This window comes from Diceros bicornis, chromosome 4, assembly GCF_020826845.1.
Source record: "Diceros bicornis minor isolate mBicDic1 chromosome 4, mDicBic1.mat.cur, whole genome shotgun sequence".
Taxonomy (NCBI): domain Eukaryota; kingdom Metazoa; phylum Chordata; class Mammalia; order Perissodactyla; family Rhinocerotidae; genus Diceros; species Diceros bicornis.
Genome location: NC_080743.1, coordinates 83,976,437 through 83,994,793, shown reverse-complemented (window position 1 = coordinate 83,994,793; position 18,357 = coordinate 83,976,437). Strand labels below are relative to the sequence as shown.

At 41.3% G+C, this 18,357-nt stretch overlaps 1 protein-coding gene and 1 long non-coding RNA gene across 6 annotated transcripts in view; one reads left to right on the top strand and one right to left on the bottom strand.

Moving 5' to 3' along the window:
• Positions 1-570: 570 nt before the first annotated feature.
• Positions 571-12,616, bottom strand: LOC131404821 (uncharacterized). Its single transcript, XR_009219856.1, has 3 exons — positions 12,553-12,616; positions 9,808-9,920; positions 571-3,986 (listed from the first exon to the last, which is right to left on the bottom strand). It is a non-coding gene; the product is annotated as an uncharacterized LOC131404821 (long non-coding RNA).
• A 35-nt stretch (positions 12,617-12,651) lies between these two features.
• SMG7 (SMG7 nonsense mediated mRNA decay factor) overlaps positions 12,652-18,357 on the top strand; it is an 81,616-nt gene continuing 75,910 nt past the window's right edge. For 4 of the 5 annotated variants that reach the window (XM_058539902.1, XM_058539899.1, XM_058539900.1 and 1 more), the window contains exon 1: positions 12,656-12,719. Coding sequence is in view for 1 of the 5 variants with exons in the window: in XM_058539898.1 (XP_058395881.1) it covers positions 12,691-12,719 (29 nt within the window). In the remaining 4 variants the exon portion in view is untranslated. Of the gene's footprint in view, positions 12,720-18,357 lie in introns of all 5 variants that reach the window. The other variant, XM_058539898.1, reaches the window with a different exon arrangement.

Sequence of the window (18,357 nt, the reverse complement as noted above, 5' to 3'; positions counted from 1 at the left end):
CCATAGCATGGCTGACAAGTGGTATAGGTCCGCACCCAGGATCTGAACCTGTGAACCCGGGCCACCAAAGTGGAGCACGTGGAACTTAACCACTATGCCACAGGGCTTGCCCCTCAACATAGATTTCTATACCTATCTAATAAGCTATAATTCAAGAGTAATGACAAAATACAGAACTTTTCTTTCAAAACTAAGTTTACCAACCACAAATTTCTATTGAGTGAATTACTAAAGGATGTATTGCAGCAAAAACAAAAGTGAATTCACAATGGAAGTGTGGTATTAAATAAAAAAATAGTAAAAACAAAAATTAATAAATTAGATTGATAAATCTAATTATACACTGATTCTACAGTAACTGTTTTATGATAGGTTCTAATAAATATGGAACTAAAATTCTAGATAGCAATAACCATCCATTTGGTAGCTAAAACACAGTCTTAGCAGTCCTGGGGCAGAAGGATAGTTGTATTTAAAAAACTATAAATTGTTAGAGAAATAAATGCATTTATTTATTTATTTAAAATGCATTTAAAAATTAAGTAAAAATTTAACCTTTTTACTTAATTTTTTAATCAAGTAAAAATTAAGTGGCTGCTTATAGCATAGACAAAATATAATCTATAGTTTCCAAACCAGCAGAGGTAAAAGAAAAGGAATTAAAAAAAGTTATCAACCCAACAAAGGTAGGAAAGGCAAACAAACCAATAAATAAATAAATAAATAAATAAATAAATAAATAAGGAGAAAGTATTGTATACAGAAAATCAAAAGTACGTGTTAGAAATGGTAGAGATCATTTCAAGTAGGTCATACTCATATAACTTGAACTTTCCAGTTAAAAAACAGAGACTGTCAGGATTACAAAACAAAAACCTAGTTGCATGCTATTTACAAAAGATGTGCGGTAATGAAATAACACAGAAAGGTTGAAAATAAAGAAAGGAAAGTTATAGCAAGCAAATGCTAACCAAAAGACAGTTGGAGTAGAATATTAGTATCAGATAAAACAATTTAAAGCAAATAAGTATTAACAAGGACAGAGATATCACATAACGACAAAAACTTACACATTAAAAAATAAAAATTAAAACTTGCCAAGAAGTTCTATCCAGCTAACCACATAACTATGAAATAAAACAAAAAGTAATCGAATTACAAGAAAAAAGTAAGTAGATCAACAACTATATTGGGAATTTTTCATATATCTTTATTAGAAACTCACAGATCAATTAAACAAAAACTAAGTTGAGAGGTTGGCTAATATTTTTAGTGTTAATTTGCCTTGTGTGCAAATTACAATTTGTAGCTCATCTTAAGCGGTAGCTTTATCTTTCTACCTACTCCACCCCAATCCTGTCTTAGGGTAGCCTCCACGTAGATCCCGAGTCCAGAACTAGGTGTCTCAGGACTCTGTCCCTCAGGGATATTGGGGAAGATAGCAGATCTGTCTATGGAGCCAGAAAGCAGATTGGCACAAGTCTTGTATACACTGATTTCTCTGCTTCCTTCTACTACCACAGATGAGCAGGGGGTTTTGTTTGTCTGTTTTGTTTTTTAAACTCTAGCTCAGGGTGAAGTCATAGCTTTTCCCAAATCCCAGTTTCACAATGAGCCTGACTAAGCTGCCATACCCTGTATAGGGTGCTGTTGATCTCCATGACTCTGAAGGAGTCAAACTCAAAGCCAACTTCACCTGCTTCCAGACACAGAAGACCATCAGGGCCACAGCGCTAGCCCCACTAAACCCACTAAGAGTTGCGTTGCTGTATCATTTCAGATGCCCAGAGATGACTATCTTTTTAATGAACCCAGAGACGTCTTGCAATTTAAAAAAAAAAATCTTTTTATGATTGAAGTTCTTGGAGAAGATGTAGAAATTCAAAGCGTGAGCTCACAATACCGTTTTGCCTATTTTCCTGTGCCATCTGGATGTGAGGAACTCTGTGGACTTGCCACCTTCTTTGGCTTTACTCAGTAATGGGGATTGTGGTTTCTTCTCTTCTCAATGCCAGAAACCTATTTAGAATCTCCAGAAATCTCCTCAGGGCTCCTGGCTTGGGGTGGGAGGTAGAGTACCAAGTCTGCTTGTTTCTTGCTCTCCTCTCTGATATTCTATACACACCAATTAGAGGAATTTTTTATATATTCTGGTGCTGAAAGCCTTACTCTTAAACCATCAGTCTTTGTCCTGAATTCTTCAGAGTCTACGCAACTTTGTAACCTTAAGTTTTGAAATCCAAAAGGGCAAGGGATAAAAGAAAACATGCGAGGCGGGGAGGAAAACTCCACAATTACAATCTCAGTATTATTCCACCAGAAAGAGATTTCCCTCTCTGCACTCGTGTCCTGAAAATCTATCTTCTCCAATTTCCTCAGAAGTCACATTCCTATCTACTTAGCCTCTCATCTGTTATTTTTCTATCCTGGATTCTTTCCTGCTTAAGTTTCTCACCTCTTTATGGGACAGAATCTCTCCTAGCTCTCTCATTTCATAGGCAAGCTTTCTGAAACCACTCAAGTATCTTTAATTACCATCTACATGCTGATGTCTCCAGAATCTACAACTCTGGTCAGATTTCTCTCGAGTTCTCTAGATCCACAAGATCTCTTAATCCCAGACAACTGCAGTTCAACCTGTCCAAAACAAATTCATTACCTACACATCCACACCTCTCTCCAAACTATTTCTTCTCTTATGTTTTATATTTTCATCCAGTTTCCCAGGCAGAAACCTGAGAGTCTCCTTGATTTCTTCCTCTCCTTCCTTCACATCCAATAAGTGACCAAGTCCTGCCATTATATTTCCACTTAGGGAATTTTTATAGCCAAGCATTTATGAAATATCCCTAGAGCCATAGCAGTATAATGAATTAAAGATGAGGTTAAGGTAGTAGAATAAAAAAAATTAAAATGTCATTGGATTCAAGGTAAAAATAGTTTCGGTAAAGAAAACATGATTAGTATCGCCCAATGGAACAGAAAGTTTGAAAGAATAAAAACTTACAAGATTAAGAGAGATTGTTAGATTTAGTTAGAAGGCTCCTGGTGATCTCAAGATCACTTGAGGGGTAAAAGAGGACTTTCTGCAGAGTATATAGTAGTTTAACAACTGTCTGGACTGCACTATCTTGTACCGTTTTGTTTTAAATGATTTTTTTTTAATTTTATTTATTTATCTACTTTTTCCCCCAAAGCCCCAGTAGATAGTTGTATGTCATAGTTGCACATCCTTCTAGTTGCTGTATGTGGGACGCAGCCTCAGCACGGCCAGAGAAGCGGTGTGTCGGTGCACGCCCGGGATCCGAACCTGGGCCGCCAGCAGCGGAGCACGAGCACTTAACCGCTAAGCCACGGGGCTGGCCCTAAATGATGTTTTCACTCTTACCAGAGTAGGGAGACATTCCATTTTGTACCTACAGGCCAAATTCAAATGACACATTTTGTTTTGGAGAATATGAGTCTTCAAAATGGCAATACAAAGTTTCTCATGGTGTATACCAGCCTCCTTGAACAGGGTCGTTAAATGAAATCATCTCCAACTGTCACAGATTATAGGCAGAAAGACCCATGGATGTCCCATTCAGAAGAGAGAGATTGCTGAGTCTGGAAGTATATTTCAGAGGTTGTCAAGTTCCTTTGTTGTTTTTAAGATAGACAGGGGATCTTGTCTCTTCTTAATCTCTCTCATGGAGAGTAGATTCTAACAGATAGGTGTCTAACAACTATTACTGCCACCAGGCAGCGTGCTTCTTTGCTCATCCATCTCTTCTTTCTTTTCCTTCAGACTTCATGGTTTTCTTTTTTCTTTTTCTCTTTCCCTATTCTTGCTTCTTTCTCAGTTCAGTTTTCCTGCCTCTCTTTTTCTTCTTCACCCATAAATAGGAAAAAAAAAAAAAAAAAAGCAAATGTTGAGGTTCCTGACTGGTCACATTCCAGAGAAATGAGGAAATTCTTATATCATTGGGAGGGGTCAGGGGTGTGACCTAAAGTCGAGGGAAGAGGAGAAGAGAATTATAAAGGTAAGAGAAGGCCAAAAGGTTAATTAAAGGTTAAATTTTAGACTTTTATTACTTAAAATGATTCTGTGAATCTCATCTAGGGCATTTTATCTTCCTTAGGCTGTGATGGTTCCCAGTAGATCCAAAATTACCAAAGAGGGTCAGTAATGACGTATTCAAAGATGATCACCCTCATCAGTTTTTGTTTGTACAGAAGTATCAGTACTTGATATTGCACTAGACTGAGCCTTAGGAAATGCCTTAGGAATTGCCTATAATAAGATATTTTTTCAATCATCAGGATGTGAAAAGCTATTACACTGATCTTTAATCTATTTCCTTTTCAATTTCCAATGTTACTTTCAGGCTCCTGTACTGTGGCAGATGGGTCAGATATTCTTTAAAAACAATGACAAACAATGAAACTCCTAACAACAACAACAATAAAATCTATTTTACTGTTTGGTTAGTGGGAGATACTGAAAAATATAAGAAATAAAAGCTGCCCATAAATAGTTCTCCTCACAGAAATAACTGCTATTAATGTTTTATTGTATTTCTGACCATTTTCTATGCAATTCTATTTCATAGATACACTTTATATATATAGTTTTGTATCTTTCAGGCATATTTTAGTCTAGAATACTTTTAGCCATGGTTTTCCATCACTTTTCTGGCCAGTTGAACTGTATATATTCCTTTTCCCTCTGGGGAATAGAATTTGAAAAAGTAAACTCTGCAAAATCTTATTCTGAAGGACTTTATAGTTGTCTGGGACACTTAAGTGCATTATCTGCATGTCTGCACGTGATCTCAAGGTGGAATGGTTCCAAAGATCTCTACCACAGATGTATCACCCTATAATATAACTGCTCCTTTACATAATTCTCCTCTAAATTTTAAACTCTGAGAGCAAGACTGTATGGTTCACCACTTGCACCCCAGTGTCTAGCAAATGACCCAATACATAGAAAATTCTCAATTTATTTTTGACGACTGACTGACTGAATGAATAAATAACTAAATACTAAAATTCTAGAGGATTCATAATTCATCAAGCTTTGTCCTTAGTATCAGGATATATCCAGATTAAGGTTGCCAGAAGTAAAGTATTGATTTAGATTTATATTCGTCTTGAAAGAGCAGAGAGAGATAGGAACTGATCATTAGTTGCACATTCCCTATAGATCCTAAACTCTTAACTCTACCTAAGATTCCTACTGTGCTTTAATGCTAAAATTTGGCTATCCCACAAATACTTATAGAAAATTAATTTCAACTTCTTTCTACAGCTAATAACCATGCATGTCCTCTTGTACAAAGGACTGGATCACTTAGGGTACCATAACAGAAAGCTTATAGCCAATGGTTGAGAGAGAGCAAGAGAGTAAGAGAGAGCGAGCCAGAGAGCCTTCCAGAGAAGTTAACTTGAAAGAGGGCAGGGGAAAGCAAAAGCAGCTGGCTTTGCTTCTTATGAGCCTCCTTATCCTCTTCAGCTTTGACAGATCTTGGATCTCATCTCATTCAAACACCAAACTGCTAATGAACTGAGACATCCTCTGTAAGTGGACGAAAGCTGTTTTCTCTCTTGCCAATTTATACTTGGTCATATGATACAACCGGTCATATGGTTTTCAGGCAGTGTGCTGTGTACCTCTCTCTCTACAAATGCAATTCTACAACATTTTGTGTTTGTTTTTTTACAACAAGTTTAAGCTACATTGATTAGACTGTGAAGTTGATTGTGTGAAGCTCTGATTCACCCTATATGCATAATAAGGCAGCACCACCTGTTGAGTGCCTACTAAGTGCCCGGAGCCTTGGTATGTTACATATGTTATCTAATTGAACTTGGAGAACCTGCCTCCATAAACATAATTTGAATATCTCATTTACTGTGAAATGGCATATGGCCCTTTCCTTAAGAAACTTACATTCAATTTATTTAGCCCCATCTCATTAGAGGAGGAAAAAAATAATAAAACTAGAATTTATAAACACTTTTTTGGTGAGAAATACAAAAATCACTGAGCTTTCCATTCTACACTCTGATCCAATTTTCTTTCTGAATTTTTAAATCTAAGTTTTCCATCCTATTTTCCAATTAGCTGATAGCCTCTCTTCTCTCTTGCTATCCTCCCCCAGCAGTGTGTTCTTCTTCTGCCACATAATAAAAGGGTTAATTGCTTCCCCTAGTCCCAAGTTAGAAAACATAAAAGTTAAATAAAAATGATTTGGACATGAAGACTTTTTTTCCTACATTGAAGTATGAGACTCTTGTGGGATAATTGATGAGTTATCCATAATCTTATAAGTGTGTTCTTCACTCATTGCCTAAGTAAATTTCATTTAATTAAAACTTTCATCTTGTTAAATATAATAGCAGATTTCAATTCCCCAGATAGGTTGAAGGCCCATGAAATAGGTTGAAGGTCCACTAAAGTTCTTTTCTTATTGCTTAGGGATTACTTCCATGTTCTGTAGTAATGTGGTCAGGAATTTTAAGCATTTATATGAAAGTTATGGTCCAAATTTCTATTTTTTTCCCTAAGATTAATTGATTCAACAAACATTTATCGAGTACCCCTTGTATCAAGCACCTTGCTGGGGGAGTGATAAGACAGGAGTGAGCAAAACAGGCACATGCCTGCCCTTACAGGGCTTACTGCCAACTGGAGACAACAGACATTGAACAAAGAATTACAAATATGACAAATGCCAGGAAGGAGAGGTCAGGGTGCTATGGGAATATGTAATAGGTATAGCTAACCTAGCCTGATTGGGATGGGGGTGGAGAAGATTTTTCCAAAAAGTTCAAGTTTTTGCTTGAAGCGTAAGAAAGGGAGAAGAGCAGTCTAGGGAGAAAAATTATCTAGATAAAAGAGCAGCTTGTCTAAAGGCTCTGAGGAGAAAAGCACACTGCCTATTCAAGGACCTAAGAGAAGGTCACTGTGGCTAGAGGGGTGATGCCAGGAAATGTTAGAGAAGAGGCAGGCAAGGACCAGATCACATAGGTCATCCTAAGGACTGGGGACTTTCTTCTAAGAGCGATGGAAAGCCAACGGAGAATTTAAGCCAGGAAATAAAAATTTTAGAAAAGCTTAATATGGTCAAAATGTGGAATATAAGAATATATTAATCTACTATTTAATTTGTTCTGGAATGTGCTCTTGTATCTCATAATCCAATGATATTAGTGATTTTTATAAATATAGGACAAATTATCTTGGTTTCTGATAGGCAGAATTTTTCTGAGAATAAAAAAGACCCTAGGATAGTTAAGCAAAGCAGAACAGTACTTGGGTACATATCCTTAGTATGCCTTCAAGGGACAAACGTACATCCTGAGTTTCTTTGCTTTTCATCTATATCACGTTTTAACTTGGTTGCAAATGGAGGTGGTAAAATAATAAAGGCAGAGAAAGGAGGAAGGTGTGCATGTATGTGCACACGTGGTTTCCCATGCTTTTGAAGAGCAGATTTATGACAATGAATATGAGTATCACATTCTCTATGCTTAAAAATAGTAGTCTACCCTACAGAAATTAGGAAAGTGGAGAGTACAAAATATTAAAAGATTTTTTTCTTTTAGTTGGATGTTTTAGGAAAAAAATGGCAGCCTCTGGGTAATACAACAGATTTTGACATGAAATATGTTGATTTTAGACAAGGGACCCCAAGGTGGCTTCAGTAGTACTGTGCTTGGAGTAGTAAAGAGATCCATGAACACTAAGGCTCTTGGACAATATAGAGTATAAGAGGCTAAGGTTTCAATATTCTTTTTTTTTTTTTTTTGCGAGGAAGATCAGCCCTGAGCTAACATCCCTGCCAATCCTCCTCCCTTTGCCAAGGAAGACCGACCCTGAGCTACCATCCGTGCCCATCTTCCTCCACTTTATGTGGGATGCCACCACAGCATGGCCTGACAAGCGGTGCGTTGGTGTGCCGCCGACATCTGAACCCGCGCCGCCAGCAGCGGAGCGCGCGCACTTAACCGCTACGCCACGGGGCCGGCCCCACAATATTCTTTTTTAATATTCGTCGGTCTACCCTATGAGCATTTCTTCTTGTCTTCTCCAGATGGTCTGTGTCCATTAAATTAGAAGATAAGATTTTAAGGTGCGGATCTTTCCCAGAAGTGTTTTCTTATTGGGAGTTGGGAGAAATTCTTGAAGATTAATAAGGTTTCCCTTAGTAAATATTAAGAAAATGGAGAAGGAGAGAGAGTTCTGACCACCATTCTCTATCACCTCACTGTCTCCCAGACCAAAAGTTGCTTCTCTGGGGTCTTGGACTGCAGTGCTTGCTGACCGTTCTTCAGGCTCAGTGACTCCCTCTTAGGAGTGAATAAATAAATATACACTTGGCGAACTGTTTGATAAAGGCTGCTGACCTTTGGTCTATGAAATCTTGAGCAACAGGAGACCTGAGATGAACCGTCCATTTGTATCTGACTCGATATTTGAAGAGAATGAATCACTCACTTGATTGAATCACTTAGCTCCATGGCCTGAGGTGTGGTACTAAAGAGAGCATGGGCCAGCTTCACACACATTGTGTACTTAAGGACTGCAATTGATAAATCCTTCTCATCAAAACAAAAACACATCTATTAAGTACCTAATTGTGCACATGATTTGGAAACATTCAGAATATGTAGGCTAAATATGAAAATAAATTAGTGCTTGTTAAGATTCCATGAAACAGGTAAGATGTCTATTATTATAAAAAGGGAGGAGGCTTGCTATGTATCAATCGTCAGGTTACCAAAGCTCTGGGTAAATTTGATAGCAATGTTCAGAGTAGCTTCTCAGCAAATACCTGGTGTCTGATTGAAACCCAGCCACTTGGTTTACTTGGGCAGAAATGTAGTTATATTAGGTTGTTTTTAGTGACATAAGGTTTTTAAAAAGTTTCAACCCTCTAGAATCTGACTCCTAATGTCCTGATATTGTATTCTTTTCTGTAATCTGAGTCATGGATGAAGAAATCTATCTTCTAGCACTGAATGAGAATAGACGTGGGTATGTGGTGAGACCTATGAGTATTATAGATAAAGACTAGATAAATTATTATTTAAAAAAATAACTTTATGCTGCAGTAGTTCTAAATCATTCATTTTAGCTTGATATAAAAGAGCAAGAGGGCAAAAAGAAAATTAACATTTATCAAGAGCCAGTGTTGTATGTCAGGCGCTCACATACTCAGTCATATATACCATCATTAAAGTTCACAGGAAGCCTGTAGTAGGTAAGGTTTCCATTTTGCTCAAGGAAGAAACTGAAGTTCAGAGACTGAGATGGCAGAGTTGGGAGGCACACTCGGGTCTGCTAGCTTATGATCTTTCCCTAAAATCAGTTAGGCACAAACTGAACAACTTACAATCAGGTAGGATTAAACAAAGTGAGACAGCTTTACCTCTCTAATTTCTTTCGGTTTAGATAATCTATATCTACCAGGGAAAAAGTGAATAAAATCTATTGCAGAAAGACGCTTGTATTCTAAAAATCTGTTGATGAGGGGGGCCGTAGAAAGAGATGAGATTTCGAAAATGTACATTAAGCAATATGTAAATTCTGGGTCATAATTTTTCTGAGTCCTATTGATTTTTGAAAGTTATTTTCACATAAGGGCATCAATCTCTTATAACCTTTAAACTGTAAATGTTACTAGTTCTATCTAGTTTATAGGGACATTGTAAAGCTATTGAAGAATCTTATAAAATTCTTAGGAAAGCTGCTATAAAATACAAAGATTATTTATATTTCTCACCCTCATCTGTGTACCTAAAGTACTTTGTTCTTACCTTAATTATTGCACCCATAATATTGCATCCTAATCATTTCTCTACTCTGGTATCTCTTCCAGAAGCTTGGTTCCTCCAAGACAGGGACTATGTCTCTTTCACTATGACAGTGCCTGAAATATAATAAGTGCTCAGTAAATGTTTATTGATTAAACAACACAACAAAAGGATTCATCATTCTGATCCCAGGTTCCTTATTTCCAAAATGAGAAGATAGTAATATTTTCCCAGACTGCTTATCAGGAGTGTCATAATATATGCTCATATACTGTTTATACTGGAGATATAAGCCACAGACATAAAAGGTGTTATGATGATGATGATTAAGGGACTAATTATTTTACATAACATAAAGTTTTTATTCTGGCTAAAATCATTTTAAAAATCTAATAATAAATTTCAGGAAAGAAATGTAGGGCATTTTAGGGAATATGTAGTAGTAATCTCCAGCCTTGGGCTCTCAGGGTTGAAGGAAAAGCAGGATCCTACACCAGGGATGAGAACAATCTCTCACTAGGTGGCTCTCTTTCCCGCAAGTGGGCGAACCGTTGGTGCAGCGATGATAGGGAGCATTGTACAGCTGCAACCACCGCGCGTCACCCGGCCATCACAGTAGGCGTTTGCAGCGGGAGGGGCATAGTTCAGTTTCTGTTTCCTTAATGATACGCTGTCCTTAGAATTTATTTCAAAGTAGCCTGTACTTTCATTTCCTCCAAATTTATACATGATACTCCAAACAGACACCGGTCCAGTCTTTCAATTGTTGCAACTTCAGGGAAGGATGTTGAAAGCGCCTGTTCACCTAGCATGGAAGACAGCAGGAATCCAGGTACCCAAATGGAGCCGAACCAAAATAGCCCATTAAAATCCTGATTTTTAACTATCCAGTGAGGGCTGTTTTATACCGTTACATATCCTGAAGTATTTTGTGACAGCTGCTTAAACGATTCCCTAATACGAATCGAAAATATAATTTGTAAAATGTCAAATAATTCCTTCAAATCATTAGGATGACGATTTCTCCAGCTACTTCTCATACACTCCATATTATTATTGACCCCATTCTTTACTCCTGCTTTTTAGCCCCAAACCGAACACAAAATACACACACTGGACATTCAAAAAGATTTGTTCTAAGAATGAAAATCCTTTTCCTAGACGCCTTTCATGGGAACTTCGCACAAGTATCTGTTTTTCTTGATACTGTTTTACCCAACACTTTCCTCTTCAACACAAAAGATACACAAATTCCACAACCCTGCAGACCCATCAGAGAAGGAGGAAGTTTGCAGAGGAGGGAGGAACCTGGAGGTCTGCTTTTGATAATCTAACGGGACCCCCAGGGGGTGGGGGTGGGGTGGGGCGGTGTCTCTGAGAGGGATGGCAATCGACAGCGTCTTGCCACGTCCTGGCTCTAAATGCTGGGAGACCACTTGTTAGCCTTCTAGGATGTGTTCCCACTCTCACTCTGGCCTCCCTGCGGCAGGAGGCGGCGCCAGAAGGCCACGCGGGGAACTCCGAGGAGGCTCGGTCGCCGAGGGTGTGTGTGGGGTGGGGTTTGGGGGATTTCTGTAAGGGGTCGACCCACCGGGAAAAGTCGGCTGTCCCTGTCGGCAGGAGAGGGATCGCGGCTGTCGTGTGCCGTTCTCCTCCCTCAGGGACCCCGTCCTGGCGGGATCCCGCCTCCCAGAGCCCGCGGCGGCTGTGGGGAAACCCCTCGCCCGCCTCGCCGCCTCGCGCCGCCGCCGCGCCCTCCCCGCTCCAGCCCGCCGCCTGCCAGCCTTCAGGCCTCTCCACGCCCGGCCCTGACAGGAAACTATGAAGGTGGTTCCCGCCCGCAGGCGGGTGGAAAAGCCCACGGTGAATGCCTCGGGGTCTCCCCTATCGCTGCGGGAAGGGGAAAGGGAGGAGGAAATGAACTTCACCGCCCGGGAGAACTACCCGGATCCCCAACCTGGGGGAGGCCTCGGATGGAAGGGAAGCCAAGGGGGAACCTTGGGCACTTTCTCGAGAATCCATTAGCGCAGGGAGGGTCACCCTGTCCGCACACACTGGTTACTATGACAATACAACTACAGCCTGCGGTTGCCATGGCAGCTGCTTATCCAATCCGATTGGTTTCCTTTCTCTTCCTCCCTGGGCTCCACCCCATACCCTCCACAGTCTCCCAGCGTGCAGAGGGAGGGGCCGCAGAAAAGAGGAGGGGGTCAGCGTCATTCTCTAGGGCGCAAAGGAAGACAAGAGTCGAGAGACTGGCGGGCGGAACTGTAGGAGGAAGGGGCGGCGTTTCCGGTAGGGAAGAGTGGAGGAGTGGAAAAAGGAAGAGAGAAATCGGGTGGAGTGGAAAGACGGGGGAAGATTTTGAGTGTAACTCCCAGTTGACTTGGGCTCGATGTTCCCAGTGAGGCTGGGGTTGCCCCCTCGCGCGGGAGGAGAGGGGTGGATTGGCCGCAAGCAGTCAAGCGCCTCCAGCGGGCAGCTCAGCAGCCGCATAGGCGCCGCACAGCTAGTTGGTCCCAAAACGGTGCGCTACAGAGCGGCGGAAATCAACGGGAGGGACCGGCGCCGTTGAAATCTCGCGAGAGGAACCCTACTTCCTTTCTCCGCTTCTCCCTCCTCTTCCCCCCGCCCCCTTCCCGTTTCCCTCCCCCTTCCCCCTCCCGGGTCGGAGTGTCCCTGCGCCCCAGGGGCCGGAGCAGCAGCGAGAGCAGCTTTCCCCGCTCCCTCCCCCTCGCCCTCACTCACCCCCACCCCCCCGCCAAGCGAGGAGGAGCCGGAGGAGAGGAAGATGGCGGCGGCCGCCAGCACCCGCGGGGCCGCGGGGCCGCTCCGAGGAGCCTGAGACACACACAGAGGCTTCGCGGGAAGACGCGGCGGCGGAGGATGAGCCTGCAGAGCGCGCAGTATCTCCGGTGAGTGCCGATGTCGGCCCCGTCCGTGGGGGGAGCGGGCCGACGGTTGGGGCATGGAGCAGCAGACCCAGAGGTGCTATGTCCGGGGTGGCGGGGGAGTTGCTGTGTCCTCTCCTTCCCTGGCAGGGAGGCGGGGGCTGCGAGGGGAGCCGCGGGAGGGGGCGGAGCGGGCACACACCTGGGTGCCTGGCCCCCGCGGGCCGGGCGGAGTTCCAGCGAAGCCGGCTCACCTCGGTGCGAGGACGGAGGTTAGGGAAGTGGGAGAATATGTGTGCGCGCGCCCGGGGTCGCGGGCTCGCTGGCGAGGGGTGGGGGAGGCGCCCGGGGAGGCGGCGGCGACCCCGAGTGGAGGTGGGTGTGGAGGAGTCTCATCCCGGTGGCGGGGAAAACGTGGTGTGGCGTGGGATTGGCTGGAGCGATGCGTGAGGAGAAGACGCGGTGGAAGTCTGTACACCTGGGGTGTGTGGGTGGCCGGGGAGGGAGGACCAGAAGAGGGGGAGACTGCAGGAAACTGGAGTTTGTTCTTCATTCTCGGGGTGGAAGTGCTGAGGAATAATGTCATCTGTAGTCAGTTGGTGGGGTGGGAGTAGGGCCATAAAGAGGGGGAGTGGATGAGGAAGTGAGGAAAGAGGGAGGTACTATGGACGGGATTGGGTTCCCCGGAAGAAACTGGGTTAGAATCAGTGTAGTCTGAACATACCATTCTGAGAGTCGTGTGCATTCACCAAGAGTGGTGTAAGGAACTTGTATGTCGGAGGTAGAGTGACTCATGGGTGCAGAGTATGTGTGAGTATGTGATTATGTCTGGGGTGAGGTGTGGGGGGCGATTGATACACATTTTAGGAGGGGAAGATGCAGACACATTGGAACCAAGTACCTGATGGTGAGAGTGTGTTGAATGGAAAGACTAGCTGTTGTGCAGCCAAGAAAGTTCCATAGAAGCAGAGTAAGCGCGTGGAGGGAGAGGTAAATGAGGGTCAAAGTCTTGATGACAGAGAAAAATAAGGTTGTTAGAGCCTGAGATTAATTGGGGAGTTGCTACTGCTTAGAAAAGGGGAAGGAAAACCTTAAAATGGGTATCCTTTGTCTTTCAGGAGCAGAACTAAGAAAGGCAGGCTTATGGGAAGATATTTTAAAAAGTAGTTTCATATCTTGTGGAGGAGGGATTTGGATGGGTTAGAAGTCTGAAATGAGCAGACAAGTCACTTTAGCTGTTTAGTGAAAGTATTGCTGTGTGAGTGGATCCCTATATGTATATTGCAAGAGAACGTATGTACTAAGTGACACATGAGGGTGGCTATTCTACTTCTGAAAGTAGTAGTAGTTTTATTAAGCAGAGTGTGGAGAGGAGAGAATGATGAGACCTTTGAATTATGGTTGAATGCCTGAGTTCAACAGGGACAGGATCCACACAGCATGGGTGCCCAATGACTATAAGGTAGTTGGAATGATATCTGTATACCGAGGTCTTTTTTGTCTCTGTTATCCCTTTATTGTTGAACATATCAGATAAACTTAATAAAAAAACTGGCAAAGATCTGTGGGATGCTGTAGAGGGGGGATATGGAAGCCATCAGGACAGTCCTTAATTTTAAAGAATTTGCAGTTTAGTATATATTAGGCAAATAAATTAATAACAGCACAGAATAAAATAAGGTAAGTATCATTAAAGATGCCAAGTGTTAGAGGAGTCCAAAGGCAGATTACCTGAGCAACTGGGGGAATCAGGAAGAGCTTCCTTTGTTCATTGCTCATTCATAGACTCGTGATTCATCAGTCATTTTGTTGATCACCAGTATGGGAGGCATTGTACCAACTGCTGAGAATAGAAAAGTAAGAACTCCACCCTCCTCTTACAGAGTTTACAGTTTATTAGGCTTCAAGGAGAAATTGGCACTTAAAATGGACCTTAAGGATAAACAGTATCCTGACAGGTAGGGATTGGGAAGAGGGGAATTCAAATGGAAGGAAACAGGAGCAGAGATATGTGGATAGGGAGGTTGGGGATGGGGCAAGGTATTCAGTCTAGTTAAACAGAATATAGGGTGGTGCAGCTGGAAAAACTTAAGAGTTTTATAGCTTATTGTTTGACCCCTTCCTTTTACAGATGAGGAAAGTATAGCCCAAAGAAATTAAAATTGTTGAGGATCATATAGTTGGTATGCGGAAGCTCTGTAACTCAAATGTAGGTCCTCTAACTCCAAATTATCTATACTGTGCAACATGTCTGGGTTCATCCACTCTTTCCACAAATATATATTGAGAGCTTACTATATTCCAGGCACTGAGGATACAGTGGTGAACAAAAGAGTGAACATGGAAAGGTATATTATAGTGTAAGGATGCAATCAAACATATGAACAGATAAATATGTTCATCAGGTGGTAACAAGTACTAGGAAGAAAAATAAAGCAAGATAGGGATATGCTCTTTTATATAGACAAGGGATCAGGGAAAGCCTATTGATAAGGTGCTTGTCTTTGAGAGGGTCTTGAATATCATGATCTGTAGTTTGTAGTTAAAATGGTTGGACAATGGAGAATCTGAGATGATTTGTTTAGAAGGGAGTTTACATGTTCATAGCTATGAAGTTGGAAGATGAATCTGTTTAAGTGTAATGGTGGGCAGTTAGGGCCAGAAATAAGGTGGTGGCAGTGGTACTAGAAAAGTATGATGAAAAGCAGATTGAGAGAGTGGTGGTAATTTTAATGAGAAGATGTCTTGGCTTTGGGAGCCTTCTGTGTTACTGTATCTTATGTTTTGTAAATCAACATGGTAGGGAAGGCTTATCCTTAGGTTGTGGAGTCAGTGGTACACAGCTCAAGATGAGTTTAGTTCTCTGAGGAAGGGAGAAAAGAATAAGAATGAACACAGTGTTTAAATAACCTATATTTTCCAGCTAAAGTTGAACAGGCACGGGACCTAGAGTCCCTTAAAGATTCCTGAGAGCCAATCTTTTCTCAGTCTTGCACATTTGTCCTGAGTAAATAAAGCAAGTCTTAAGGCTAATAGTTGTCTGGGACAGAGGTGGGGAGAGGTAATAAACAAAGGCGTGCACCAGCCCAAAGTTCCCTCTTCCTCTTCAGATAATCATTCCATTTCAAGTCTGCTGTGGGGAGACTAGAGAATGTCTTCAGGGAAGCATCATGTTCACTTTCTTTTCTTTGATGAAAATGGAACCGTGGGTTTTTATGGACAGTTTGGGGAGGATGCTGCTTATTGCTGAATGAGTGTGGTTGAGGGTATAGTAGGTATTCTTTGTGACCTTGACTTTAGGCAGAGTTTTGTTGCCTACCTTTGTCAGTGGTGTAAGACGATGACTGGGCAATTTTTAAACTGCATAGCTGTAGATCTTCCCTCATGTAGATGAAAATTAGTTTTGTCTCAGCTGAATTAATTTGTTAGAGTAAATGAGCTGGGGTGTCTGGCATTGAAATGGTGGGGTGGTGACAAACCAGGGAGCAAGATGGCAGTTTCAGAAGAGTGAGAAATGAGGATACGAGGTAAGGAGCATCAGTAAAACTAAGAAAGGGAATTCAACATCAAGGAGACTAAATTAGTCTTGAGTTGTAGAAATGGAGCAGAGATGAAAGGAAAGAAAACCTATTCTCTGTATGGGAAGGAAGGTGATGTTCTGGGCAAGAAAGGATGATGAAATTTTTTGGTTAGAAGGGAAGTGTCATTTTTTTGAAATAGATTGACAAGACATATCCAAGTGAATAAATTAAGAATATCTTCTTACATTTTATAAAAATAAGAAATAGTCTTAAATATAGGGGTTTAAGATTCAATAATATTGGAAATTTATTACTCAAATTGAAGAAAAAATCAGTATTTTCTCTTTTGATTCATGACAAAATGGAAAGATTTTTAAAGACTTTTTGACACTTCTGTTGAGTAAAAGAAAAGGGTGTATTGAATATAGTTCATTTGATAAAGGTAGGAGAAGGGTGAGGAAAGGCCATAGATAAGAATGTAGGTGAGGTATAATATCATGTTTTAAAAGAACAGCATTTGAAAGAATAGAAATGTGGAAATTAACACATCAAAGTTGAGAAAGCAGGGGTGAGGGAATTATTGGAGTACCAGACAGGGAAGACATCATCCAAGTTGTTTTGGAAGATGAGAAAGTAGAATAATCATAGCCATGGGGAATACCAGTCAGACAGGTCAAATCTGATTATAAAAGGTGACACAGGTGCCACTGAATGACATCTGCTGCTGTTGTGGGAGGCAGCTGTTCATACTTGGTGCTTCCTCCAACTTTCCTCTTTTCCTTCCTTCGCTATTCTCTCTTTTTGTCTTTAATTTCTTTCTATGCTATAGTTTTTTCAGTGAGATCCACTTGAAGTTGATCCCTAGTGTTAGACCCCTTTACAGGAAAGGTCTACAAGTTGTCCGTTTTTTGTTAGAATTTTTTTGTGGGATACCTCTATTATTGAAGAAGCTGCATTCCAGTGGCATGCTTCTTTGTCAGAAACTTTGTTACCAGAGATAGAAATAATATAACAGCCACAAAGTTGTTTTCAAAGACAGCAGAAAAATGGTTGTCATTTATATACTAATTAAAATATCCTATATGTTGTAAGGTAAAATGTGTCACTGTAAATCTTGGGACAGAGGGAGATAAAGGGAGGAGGGGATGAGGCTGGATAAAGTAGCAGGCAGAGCCTTATCCTAGCCTGGGGAGAGGAACCGGGATGTTAGTGGGAGCATTTGGGAGGAATATGTATACTAAATAGGTTGGGCTGCAGTTTCTGGGTATTCACTGTCTCTAGAAGCTTCAAGAAATCCTATAGCACATACTAATATTAATTCACGTGTTCAAGAAGTCTTCTCCCGCCCCGCCCCCACCAACAGGATTTAAAAATAGCTTGGGTCCTGGAAAACCAGCCAAACATGGCTGATTTACCAAACATGGTAAAATTGTTTGAAAGAAATGACTTTCTCTTTAAGTCTAGTTTTTGTTGTAATGGTGTTCATAGCATTTTACCTGCTTAAATATTGACTGGGTAAATTATTTTGGCAGTTAATTTCTGTTTCCCTTGTGGTTTCAGTTGGATTCAAAATGTATACTTCCTGTCCCAGCCTGTTTCGTTGTTTTCTAACAGCTGCTGTGTTCTACCTTCATGGTAGATGAAGCAATTGCTAGTTTTTGTTTTGTTTTTTAAGATATGTAATAGTGAGATCTGGACCCACTAGTGTAGCAAGTTTCTCATGAGGCAATTTTGGGGCGGAGGGCGGTTCAGACTTCAAAAGGGCTAGTTTGATTCATAGTGGAGAAATATTGTTTGCAGCCTCCAACTACATCTTCAACCCTGGCTACCCTTTCAGTGTTGTTATTGGTGGCATGAACGAGCACCTGAATGTTTAGGTGGGTTCGTTTAACTGATTGATCTTGTTCCTATATCTTTCTGATAGTGGATTATTCATCTTTATGTGGGTATTTTGGCAGATGGTCATCACATAATGCCATTTAAGTTTTGTAATCAAGCTATATTTTAATTTAGTTTCTGATTTGTGGATATACTTATCAATGGTCTAGGAGATGGTAACTAAGAAGGGCTAATCGGCAGTTACAGGGAATTACAGGAATGGAGTTTTGGCAAACATGTCACATGGTAAGTGAGAACTTGTA